At 44.7% G+C, this 12409-nt stretch overlaps 2 protein-coding genes across 2 annotated transcripts; both read left to right on the forward strand.

The window, feature by feature from the left end:
- Window positions 1–576: 576 nt before the first annotated feature.
- Window positions 577–1728, forward strand: TREMEDRAFT_14841 (uncharacterized protein; the record flags this gene model as incomplete). Its single annotated transcript, XM_007002170.1, has 3 exons — window positions 577–775; window positions 977–1325; window positions 1419–1728. Coding segments are annotated over 3 exons (858 nt in total), but the record flags the coding sequence as incomplete, so codon positions are not given.
- Window positions 1729–2630: 902 nt separating this feature from the next.
- On the forward strand, window positions 2631–9889 carry TREMEDRAFT_73414 (uncharacterized protein; the record flags this gene model as incomplete). The annotated part of the gene is made up of 34 exons (XM_007003091.1): window positions 2631–2661; window positions 2821–3003; window positions 3076–3219; window positions 3246–3329; window positions 3479–3529; window positions 3582–3631; window positions 3715–3810; window positions 3853–3907; window positions 3947–3981; window positions 4024–4167; window positions 4417–4501; window positions 4547–4598; window positions 4644–4676; window positions 4719–4888; window positions 4929–4990; window positions 5038–5104; window positions 5147–5210; window positions 5257–5378; window positions 5426–5493; window positions 5573–5673; window positions 5743–5764; window positions 5902–5976; window positions 6136–6232; window positions 6274–6311; window positions 6352–6531; window positions 6580–6694; window positions 6736–6755; window positions 6806–6979; window positions 7186–7253; window positions 7300–7390; window positions 7882–8306; window positions 8592–8659; window positions 8940–9153; window positions 9404–9889. The coding sequence occupies 34 exons, from the start codon at window positions 2631–2633 to the stop codon at window positions 9582–9584; spliced, it is 3465 nt and encodes a 1154-aa protein (XP_007003153.1). The 3' UTR covers window positions 9585–9889.
- Between the last annotated feature and the right edge of the window lie 2520 nt (window positions 9890–12409).

Consider the following 12409-nt stretch of genomic DNA (forward strand, 5'->3'; position numbering starts at 1 on the left):
ATACGACAGCTAAAGGATAATAATGCATCATCCTTGATCAATCAGGTGAAATCGGGATCAAGTCGGCTGGTCAGCATGAAGGATAATGTGGAGAATGGTGAGAGGGAAGAAATTGGAAGAGCACCTTCAACTTCACCTCCAACTCCTCCTGCTGACCCACCTCCAATTCCGGAAGATTCACCATCGTCTTTGAGAATAGGACCTTATCCCGTCCATTCCAGTTCGGTTTCATCGAGAAATGGAGATTATTCCTTCACTTCGAACAAAAATGGTACTATCTCTGGAAATGGACATGGGAATTTCCATTCACCTCGTACCGCATCGGATCCACGTTCAAGAAGAGATATGGATAAATCACAAGATTTCAACTCTGGTCAAGTTCCTCCCCCTTTACCCGCACGTTCTCATTCTACATCGATGTACGATACAAAAACCGCATCTCAAATTCATCCCCATCCTCAAGATATGCCAGAAGGAGGCAATTTGTCAGAATCAGGTCAGAGAGGAGCTGCAGAGATAGAAGAATTGGGATCAATGGAAGTAGAGGGACATTCAGGAGAAATATACGATAAAATATCTTGTGTGGGAGAAGGTACTTATGGGAAAGTTTATAAAGCTAGGAATAACGAGTCTGGTAAATTTGTAGCTTTGAAAAGAATCAGGATGGAAGGTGAGAAAGATGGATTTCCGGTGACTGCTATGAGGGAAATAAAATTGTTACAGGGGTTGAAACATGTTAATGTTGTGAGGTTGGTGGAGATGATGGTTTCGAAAGGTGTGTGGATTCGTCTTCCTCTCTCCTTCACTCCTTCTCTCATCTCCCTCATATTTGCACTTTCTGTCCCTTATTCAACGATCCTAAGTCGTGCAATCAATACATGATCCCATCTTCTCTGGCAGCTGGTCGTGTTTTTCTCTTGTTACTATGACGAGGAACATCAGAATTTAAACCAATACGAATACCCACTCACTACAGGCTCCGTCTACATGGTCTTGGAATATATGCAACACGATCTCACCGGTCTTCTCTCCCTTCCATCTCTTACATTCTCACAAGCCAACATAAAATCTCTCAATCACCAAATGCTCTCCGGTTTGGCATATTTACACCGACGAGGTATCCTTCATAGAGATATGAAAGGTTCGAACATTTTACTCAACTCAAAAGGAGAATTAAAATTAGCGGATTTCGGTTTAGCTAGGGTTTATCATAAACGTCGAAAAGCGGATTATACAAATAGGGTTATAACACTTTGGTATAGAAGTCCTGAATTATTAATGGGTGAAACTGTTTATGGTCCAGAAGTTGATATGTGGTCAGCGGGGTTAGTTCCTTCCTTCCTTCCCACTTCTTCTATATTGTGACCTTTCTGTGCATTTCTCAATCAAATCATGTGTTGGAAATAACTCACGACCAGCTGTATAATGCTCGAACTATTCACCACCAAACCTATCTTTCAAGGAAATGACGAGATTCATCAACTTGAAACTATCTATTCTATCTTAGGTACACCTAGAGAATCCGATTGGCCATCTTTGAAAGATTTACCATGGTACGAACTTGTCAAACCTCAAGAAATCCGATCTTCAAGGTTTAGGGATAGTTTGGGTAGATGGTTATCCCCTGCTGCTTTGGATTTAGCGGAAGGATTGTTATTTTATGATCCTGTGAAAAGGTTGAGTGCTCAAGGTGCTTTGGGTACTAAATATTTTCTAGAGGAAGAACCAGAGATGGAAATGCCTCTTCAGTGAGTTGACCCATATACCATTTACCACCCCCTTCGTTCTTCCCATCACCTTATATACTCTCTCTTCCATTCTCGCTAATCTTCTATTCCTGTTCATTCTATTGTCGCCGTTCCACCACAGAGGGCACAGCAGCGTTGAGTCATAAGAAGACTATATGCTCGCCCTCTTTTGGAGATCTCTCTGAATACCCAACTCGTTGCAAGTAGGGTGCATATCATGGAGAGCTTCAAAGACGGCTGGCGGTGGTATGAGAATGAGAAACTGATGAACAGACTTGGAAGTATAGGAGAACATCATGAAATGTCAGCAAAGCAAGAACGAGCACGGAGAAGGTTGGAAGAACGAGAGAGAGGATCGTAAGGAGGTATTCTACGGTGTAAAGGTCAGGTTTTACCATCATACCTATTTGCATATATGTAGGTAATTTTACTTTGTCTAGGTTGATGCAGTAGGTCATATGAAATATACGATAGGGTATCATATGATACAGTATGTCGTCGATATGTGGGTGGCGAGTGGATGAGGGGGTGAGGTTGGGGAGGTTGACGTCATCTACGCACTGCGCACGGATCTCTTCCCCACAAAATCTTCTTTCCTCACTCTTCTTCACCTCTTCTCATCACCTTCTCACCTTCTCTTCACCTTCTCATCTTTCTCTCTCTCAATCTCTTTGTTTCTCTCTTCTTCACTTACTTCTCACTCATCATAACATACTCTCACTTTCTGTTCACTATCCTGACATCTGCAAATCGACTGACCATCCACGTAACTCACTTACTTTAGCTTAACATCACTTCCACACCTCTCTTCTCCTCCCTCGCCCGTTCCATCGAAAAGTGTGACGTCTCCTCAACTCCAGATCAAACTCTCATCTACGAACCATGTCATCCCATCAACTTCTCTCGGTCCAAAGTAGGTTCTTTTCTTACCTCCTTTTCGTACATCTAAACACCATCCCTCTCCCATATCTCAATATTGACCCCTCCTCCACTTTCTCCTCTTGAAACGAAACTCCCTTCACCTCTCTTTACAGTCAGCTCTTCCTATCTATCCTGTTGAGCTGACACACAGGTGCTTTTGCAGCTTTACATCCTTTTCTTTCCAGGTTGGGACTTCAACCGGGGACGGAAGATGAAGTTTTGAAAAGGTTAGAAGAGCTGGAGAGGGCTTTGGAGGGGTATAAAAGGAAAGGGCAGAAGACTAAGATCGGTAATGAGGGAGAGGGTGGAGATGAGGTATGGTTTGACAGTGCTGGTAGGTTAATCAAATTATCACTTTCCACACTGCATGACCGTTCCCCACCCGCATAGTCCGATGGAGAAGAAGGCTTCATTTGGGATTTGTTGGTTCGAGTTAATACGACGACTTCGCCCAGCGGGTTCTTACTCTCCAACCACGGAATCATTTGGTGCGCCGAGAATCCCTCAGCCCCAGAGTATTCGTATTTCACTATCCTTATAGAGACCAAGAGTGAGAATTGTAGATTGACATTTCAGGAGTCACACTATGGAACGCTGTAATGCACTTCGATCGTACGCTTCAAGGCGGAGCTAGTCCGCGAAGCAAACTTTCGGCTAGAAGTTAGTCTTCTCTTCCCAAATGTGGTCTTCTGGCATTGAGATCCCAGTCAGATTGATCGCATACCGGATGATACAAATGTCAATGCAATCAAGCAACACTCCGACGGGTAAGCTTTGCCTTGTGTAGAGTCCTGAAGCTGAGATACCAGCGCTGAACAGGTTGTTGATTGTAGTCTCTAAGACAGTCTCGGCTCAAATAAGTGAGACACACAACTTCTCCTATCGGATTTCGTATGTGCTGAAGATATCCAGGTGTCGGTAAGATTGATGCGGCTCGGGAGCTTCTGGTCGAAGCTGCAGAGGTGAGTACTGTTTGTAGCAGCGTCACTGGAACTCTCTCTCATCGCCTCTCATCGATATGAAAGCAACATTGGCTAACCACCAGTACGAAGACATGCTAAACAAAGTCGTCTCTCCTGGAGACGCGGATCTCAACACCATACGTCCCCTTCTTGACTTTTACCTAGCCCGTGTCCGAGTCGTGAGCTGGCAATCTTTCAGTTTTGCTGAGCTCAAAGAATAGAGCGCCGCGGAGGACAATCACGACATGTCACTAGGCTTTCTTCGAAAAGCCTTGGGTGAGTCCCGTGTATGACAGACTGTGCTAATTGCCCTAGAGCTCGGTCATTCTGGAGCCTTCGAAGCGGATCAGGTAAGTGACACCTTGTTTAATGGTTGATTACTCTGATATCAGTACCGAAACTTAGCCAACGAGTGCTGGATGGTTGGCAATCAGCTCATCGCACAAGTTATGGCCGATCGCAAAGATCCCGAAGGTTCAATTGCTCACTCAAGTGAATGGTTATCCTTAGGTCAACGGATCGCCGAGGAAGGTATGGTACGTTTTGGGAATGTTCCGGGCTTTGAGGAGCTACAAAAGGCGTTACTCAGATCTTTAGGTTTGCCGTTTCTCCCTGACTTTGCACTTGCACTAATCAAAACAGCCCGCTGTTATCTCTTGCCTTCATCTCAAGACCCAGAGGCGTTGTCTAAAGGGACGTCGACTCTACAGGAGCTTGCGGCTCTCTCAGATCCTCAAGCAAGTCATGAGCCAGATACCAATAAGTGTTCTGACTAACTCTGACAGGACCGTGAAGGAGTTCATGAACTTCGTATACTTCAATTGCAACTACTCAAAAAACAAAATGCCGCTGAGAATGACCTCCGATTAGGTGAGCTACTACAGTACTAAGTTATTGACCAGCTGATATCTGCAGTCCTCGGTGGTCTCATGGAGAGCACTCTCTGGACTCAGGAAGGTGTGGCAGAGTAAGGAATGTCCTCTGACTAGTTCAGTCATGTGCTGATTCGAAGGATTATACATGAAATCAACTCTTTAGCCACATAGTCTGTGCACCTCAGGCTTCATGTGTGTCTCTGATGACTCAGCCCTGATCTTCCTATCCGCGCCTTTCAAGAGTTTCTCCTCCTAGCTCTCAGCTTACCGGAGGCCCATGACTGCGTCGTAACGGTCATGCTAGCCATCCTCATGTACGCCAAGGGAATATCGGAAACACGAGCGCTGGTGGCCCTCAAGATGGTCGAAGAGGCGTTGGACGGTGAGTCTACCATAAAAATCAAACTTCAGTCTAACGACAGCGCTGGCTTCTGGTGGCGACTACACAATTGAGAGCAAGACCGAGGTCACCGCATATTCTACGGTAAGATCTCGTAGCAACGCGACAACAAGCATAGCGCTGATGTATAGCTTTTATGGAGTCTGGGAGACAAACTGGCTGCCCAGCGAGCTCAATCTCCATCAGCGGCGGCTTGGTGTGAGGGATCTGGACATGGAATGTTCATTCGCTGAGTAGCAGTTCAACTGGCCGCTCATCCTGCATTGACTCAGCTCGAGTTGGACGGTTCGGCTAGATGTTGGCGGTGAGCATCTCATGAAATTTCAGTAGGATTATTTCTCACTTTGCAGCAAAGCAGCCCTATGTTACATCCGAGCAGGGGATAACAGTTCTGCCCGAGCGCTTTTAGAACGTTGCTCGCCCGCAGAAGCCTCAACACAATACCTCTCCTTTCTTCTTGCCCTCCAGCAAGGTCAGTTGGTTACCAGTTCGTTGAACCGACTTCAGCTGATCATGTAGGGGACGACATAACCGCCATTCAAGCTATCAAATCTATAGTTTCCTGTCCCGATCTGGACGGAAGGCAGGTCGTCCTCATGGCGTGAGCACATCTTCAGTGCGAAAGACTTGGGTTGATCGATCGGTCAACTTGCAGACGACACCAAGAATGAGAAACTCCTGCTGGAAGCACTTTCAGCCCTTCTTGAAGCCATTCGGAGGGATGAAGTAGCTCGGATCATAGAGTTGGACGGTCTCACCCTCGTGCGGTGAGTCCACCTCCGAGAACATGCCATGTCACCAACTCGTCAGTTGTCTGGTCCGTATGACATTGCAAGATCTGCAGAAGATCCCGGAGCGGTGAGTTGCCATTTGCCTATTGATTGTCGCTCACAGACAAGAGCACAACGTGGCCAAACACTATTATACTACTTCAGCGCTGGTAAGTACCACTGCATATCACTCAGCACTGTGAGCTAATTTACTGATGAATGTAGGACACGGCGTCCTGGAGCGGGCTCCGTCAGGACATGATCCAAGTATACGGGCCGCCGTCTGGCTGTATGAGACATGTGGGTAGCTACCTAGTCTAAGGTTGAGCTGAGCTAAGGTTTTAACACTGCCAGATTAGGGACCGATGTGTGGGATCAAGCAACTATCTCTGACCTTTTTGACCTTGCTTCCATTGCGCGTCTTTCCACCGAACCATACGTCCAGTGGACTAATTTAAGCTTATGGTGGATTATCGGAGGCTCATGAGTGACAAAGTCAATGCCACATTCTGCCTTCAAATGGCTCAAGTCATGTACGCATGCTTTTGCGGCAAAGGTGAGTCATGCTTTGCCATCGAGTGGAGTAGTTGAAGATAGTTTTCCTGTATCGTGATATGTCGGCGGGAAGTTCGAAGGTCAGCTCGATCTCTTCGGCTAGGCGTAGCTGATGAGCAGGCCGAGCTTCTCGAACAGCTTCTCGCATATTTGCCGCATTGTCACGCATCTATAGCAGACCCAAACAGTGAACCTACCACAGCAGATGTCAAGAGGGAAATGATGAAGATGTTGGATATTACATCTGTGGAGCTTTTCTGTGAAGCCCAAGATTGGGATGGACTAAGGATGATAGTTGAGGTATCTCTCGTCTCCTGATCGAGTCTTGGAAGTGTGTTGACGACGGAGACCATCATCGCAAAACAGAAGAAAGAGCAGACAGATATGGAAGAAGTACGCTCAACATCTACATTAGAAGCTATACAAGATGTACTTGCTGGCTATCCTGCGTGTCCCACAAGATGTGAGTCTTCTATCATATCTTGCAACGGACTGACACTTCAGTGACTTTCTCTGTACTTGAGGTACATCCCTGTCCTGCTCCAAGGAGAGTGAACCAAGCACTCACACGAAGGCGATCCTAGAAACTTTTGTCATTGCTCTTGACTCTGATGTGGCGCCGTTTTCCCGTTGGACCCGATCAGGCTTGACAGTATTGTTGAACCGGGGTGAGAAAGGAGATGACAAGAAAGCTGCAGAGGTGGTCATGAAGGCTTTGAAAGTTATGAGTTCGTCCATTGGAGTGAACGTGAGTTCTCCATTTCACTTTTCCCACACACAGACCATGTGACCGGTCGTCCTTCCTATGCTTTCATACAGCTCGTGTGTGGATCGCGCCGCGCATACAGTCAATTGATTAGCCCAGCCGACGGTCTCATTTATCATCCCGCCGCCGACATATGCTTATGAGATCATGTTGGGGTACACCCGCACTTGAAGTCCTGCTAACTTCAGTCTTACCCCGAAGACGAGAAAGAGTGGCTCTTTGCGCAAGTATGGAATAAAGGTTTGGACTTCCACGGGTAAGTTAAGCTTAGAACCAGTCCTGGAGGTCTGGCTCACCAGAAGAAAGGGGCAAATCGCCCTTGCCAAGTGGTGGACCGATATGGGGCTCGCGTTGGCGAAGCATGTGCCTCTGGAGGAAGGAAGGATGGAGCAGGTGAGCTTGATACATCACACTAGTACTCGTACTGCCGGGCTGATACTTAGCTTCGTTCTCATCAGCAGTCCGTTTTCCCTCTTGGCGACAGATTTATCTCGTTGACGGGCAGAAAGCTGACGGATCACTTGGCACGTTCGAAAAGTATCAGCAAGGTCTCGGCAGCGTCTCACAGTCCATGATCTCATATGATCCCGTTCGATAAATAGGTATTTCACCATGCCAGGCATAATGCAATACATGCAACATATGTGTCATCCCAGGTCTCTTGACGACCACAATCATGATGAAGACGAGGTTTGCTCCACCCGACATCCTTTGTGGGAACATCCTTTCATATCGACCCCTTCAACATCTTTGGTCTTTTTCCAGCCATGGCACTTCACGGCGAATCATGTCATTGAGTTGACCACTGACTCTCACTCTTCATTCTAAGTAACATCAGGATCAATTTCTCCCCGGCGGGTCCGGGGACACAACTTGCCATTAAGTCACTAAGAACTGACCGTATCCCGGTTATACCTCTAGTAGCAACCCCCCACACCGGTTCTCTCTCACGCGTTCAATACATTGCCAATCCCATAGCGCCAACGAGGACACATCATAGTCCATCAGCCAGAATGGCAGACGGCAGATCATCCAAATCCCGATCAAAACCCAAATCCAGCAGCTCAAGATCTCAATCTTCCCGATCCAAATCCAAACAACCTGGATGCACATCACATATCGCCTCCAACGTCTACCTCGCATATCTCTCCCTTATCCTGTTGACGGTCCTGTTCGAAGTGTTACCAGGAGTGACAGGACCGGGTGCCAAGTTTTATTGGGTCAAAGTGAAGTATGCGGAAGGTGTGCAAGGTGGTGGAGGTACGCAATGGGAGTTAGGAGGATTAGGAGTATGTGAGGTTGGAGGGAAGTGAGTGACGGTTCATTTTTTTCATCCCTTTCTTCGATCCTCTGCCTTTGATCTCACTGGGAATCTCTCTCCCTCTGCCGTATCGATCTGGATGGACATGGGATTATCTTTGTTGGTGATGAGGAACGCAGTGTGAGGTGTGAAGCGTTTCCGGATATGAAGTCGATATCATGTGGAGGAACAGGGCTGTTTTTGTGTTGTTGATTTCAAGAGATATTGAGTTATGGATTGGACATGAGTGAAGATGGGAGAGAAGTAGACGTGTGAACTCGGAGCTGATGATAGGTGTTATACTTCTCAAGGACCTCCACATTGGGGTGCAGTACAAGGTGGTCTGATATTTCATCTAGCTGGTTAGTTTATTCTTCTTCACAGCACCTCCTTATCATTCTTGAGTATCGTCACTTGTTTGGGACTTCACTATCTCACGGGAGTGTAGCCTGGAAAGAAGAGGATCGAAGGTCGTTCACACCGAATCCCATTTTCATGCGTTAACATCATGCCACATAGAGCACATAACACTCGTGGTAGTCGAAAGACGAGGTAGAGGAGGTTAGGAGTTTTTCGAACAAGTGAAGTGAGAGACCATCAAAAGTGTAGAAACAAAGGAGCATGAACAACGCTTACCATCAGTCACACCGATATTCTTCCTTCTCTCATTATTCCACGCTTTCTCACTCTGGAAACCAATCTTCAAACCTCGTCTCACATACTGGCTCTCTATCCTCCTCCCTGTAACCGCCTTCTTGTTTCCCATGATAAGTCTCATTATGGATTTCGCAGTGCGTAGTTCGATATCGGGGTCGAAAGATATTGAAGAGTTTAATACACTTCCTGCGTTTTGGTTGTAAGTTCACAGCATCGTCTTAGCCCTCTTCATCCCGTTATTCGTTCTTCATCCTCCAAAGTCGCATCCTCTCATGATCCTCAATACAGCGTTCAATCTTTAGTCCATGTCTCAATATCCCCCCCACCTAGTCTGCAAACCTTTATAACGCCCTTAAGATATCATTGATGTCCCAAAATATCCTTCGCATCTTCTCACTCAGCTCAGTCGAAAATCCGAAGAAAACAGAGAGGTCATAACTGAATAATAGATGCATCCCCTCCATCATATTCTCAACAAGTTGGACACTCATCGCTATCTGGTTATCATATATCGCCGAACGTAAACGACGTGCAGAAAGAGCAGAAAGAGCGAATAGAGAACGTTCTCGTCGAAAGAAAGAATCGACTTCTTGGTCTTTGGCGAGTTTGTGGCCATGGGCTCGGGGATGAGGTGAAATTTCATTAGAAGTTGTTTGTATTGGTTGTCCCTTTGTTTCCATTGAGAAAACGTTTCCAATGATGTTCCAAGTGAAAGGTGGAGACAGCAAAGTTGAAGTGTCGGGCTTTGTTCGGAAATTTATCACTTCAAAGTGTCTGTCCTGACTTTCGTCCGTCACGTAATATATGCTTGATCTCCAAGGTGAACCATGGAGTGAACGCAAAGGAGAAATGAGAAGAAGGACGAGAATGAAGCTGATGGGTACATTGTTGATTGTACATTGTTTGAACTTAGATGAATGATGCGGATCATACTTTGATGGAACTCCAAAGATTCGACGAAATCAGGTGAATCGACAATTGAGCAGGAGAGTATCAAGTTGCAGCGAAGGGCGCGAGTGGTAGTGAGATTTAAACCACTTCCTGGACTTGATGTAAGAGTGAAGAGAAAGAGTTGATCTCATTGTTTTCTGTGTTTGTTTCATTTCGTCGAACGTATACCCCACTTTCGGTTTTGTTTCTTCGAAGACACCTTGAAAGTTGGTATTGCACGATTTTCAGACTTGGTATTTTTGTTGAACTTTATCAAACTCCCACGAGGAATTTTTCGATCTGTACGAAGACCGAATCCTTTTCCTCTAAATTCATCTGGTTCAAACTCTTCCGATACTTCTTCATCCACTTGGATCTTCTCTTCAAACTCATCCCTCTCCCATTGATCTCCCACCTTATCCTGTGTTTCCTTTTTTCGATTTGTACGAAGACCAAATCCCCTTCCTCTGAATTGATCTCGTTCATACCTTTCCAATACTGTTTCATCCACTTGAATCTTCTCTTCAATCTCTTGGACCTCATCCCTCTCCCATTGATCTTCCACCTTCCCGTGTGTTTCCTTTTGTCGATTTGTACGAAGACCGAATCTTTTCCCTCTGAATTCATCTGGTTCATACTCTTCCAATACTTTTTCATCCACTTGATCCTTCTCTTCAAACTCTTTATTCTCATCCCTTCCCCATTGATCCTGCAAGTTCTCCTCCTGTGTTTCCTCAACATCTTCATCGAGATCTTCAAGTATGTTGACGTTTTCCTTTTCCAGTATCTCATCATCCACAATCAACATTTCTTCTTCGTCCTCCATATCTTGTGAAGAAATGGTATCTTCGTGATCATCATCATCATCATCATCATCTAAAATAGACGGATCCAAATTCGTTTCTTCTGAAATATCATCTTCCTTTACCTCTCCCATTTCCATCATCATCATTGAACTATCCTTCTCATTTTTATTATTCTCACTCATGGCTTTGATGGCTGTTTGACGAAGTTTGAATCCAAACATTCCAAATTCCATATCTTTCATTAAACCATATATCATCTCTGGTTTCCCTTTACATTTCTCCATCATTCCTTTAGCTATTGATACTGGATAATTTTTACATTGTCCAGTATCACAAACATATCTATACCATCCCCACAATTCATCTATATCTTGAATATGATTCCTTAACATTGAATGTAATATATCAATATGTAATTTCCTCGTTTCAACAACTTCGATTAATGTGAAAGAATCTAAAGCTCTTTGAAGTAAAGAGCTGCGGATGGTGATTGAGACGAATGGAGATCTTATAATTTCACGACAATATAATGACCAGATATCGATTATTGGTCTTGGTCCTATTCCCTCTACTTTATTTTTTCTTCTTGATAATTCTTCCAATATTAAAATTCCAGCCAAAGCATCTTGTTCACTTGGAAGATAATTACGTCTATTCCTTTTTAATAAAGCTAAAATCAAAGTATACCATCCAGCTATTCTACCAAACCAACGAGATTTATCTATACCTATCATGATGGAAGAAACTGAATTTTCGACAGGATTACCATTTTGAAGTAAATACGCTAAAATAAGCCCTAATCCTACCGGTCGAATAATCGTTTTTGATTGAATTATATTGACAGACATCCTAAATGCGGATTCGACCTCCGGAGTGATCTTCGTCCGACGTAAAAGTACGAAAAGGAAAATATTGAAAGCTCGACTGATATTTTGAAAAGAATGTTTCGTAGCTGTTACAGATAATAAAGTGGTTGATGTGGTATAATCTCTCATTTCAGCGAAAACCCTTACGAAAGCTCGTAATGTCATAGGACCGTAATTTTCAAAACCAGAAGAAACAGCTTGTTCATATCGTTTGATTATCTCTTCATCTTGGTTGAGAAGACTCAAACATCTTATTCTTGCGTATAATGGACCATCTTCAGTGTCAACACCTAGAGAGCATAATCGAGCCCATATAACGTTGGACTGTTGTAAAGCGTTGGCTCGAGTTATACCGTCATCAGGACCGTTCTGAGCAATGTGTGTGAGAGCGATCATTACGTATGCGAGCATTTTAACGTCTGGTTTGATTCCTCTGATGAGCATGTCTTCGTCCAACATTTTCATCAAAGCTTCTGGTCGACCGGCTTCTTGAAAGGCGTGTATAAATCTTTCTATTCATCAGTTATTTTTATTTTTTCGATTCCCTTCTTTTCTTACTTCGATCTAATCCTCTCACCATCTATCCGTTGAATAAGAGCTCAGCTCTTACATGGATTGACGACAAAGAAACACAGGTTGAAGTAAGAGATCATGAAAGAAAAAACTCACCCCAACTAGATCTGGTAAGAGGTATATGATTCTGCTCATTCTCATACCGCACGATTGACAAGTCCCACGGTTCTACGAATTTATCTTCTCCAATAGAAGCATCCATAACGTCATCGTATAATTCTTGCAAAGAATCAAACCTCGCATGACCAGCTAAAGAAAGTATCGCTCGGTCGAGGGAAAT

The sequence above is a fragment of the Tremella mesenterica genome (genome assembly GCF_000271645.1).
Source record: "Tremella mesenterica DSM 1558 unplaced genomic scaffold TREMEscaffold_2, whole genome shotgun sequence".
Lineage (NCBI taxonomy): Eukaryota > Fungi > Basidiomycota > Tremellomycetes > Tremellales > Tremellaceae > Tremella > Tremella mesenterica.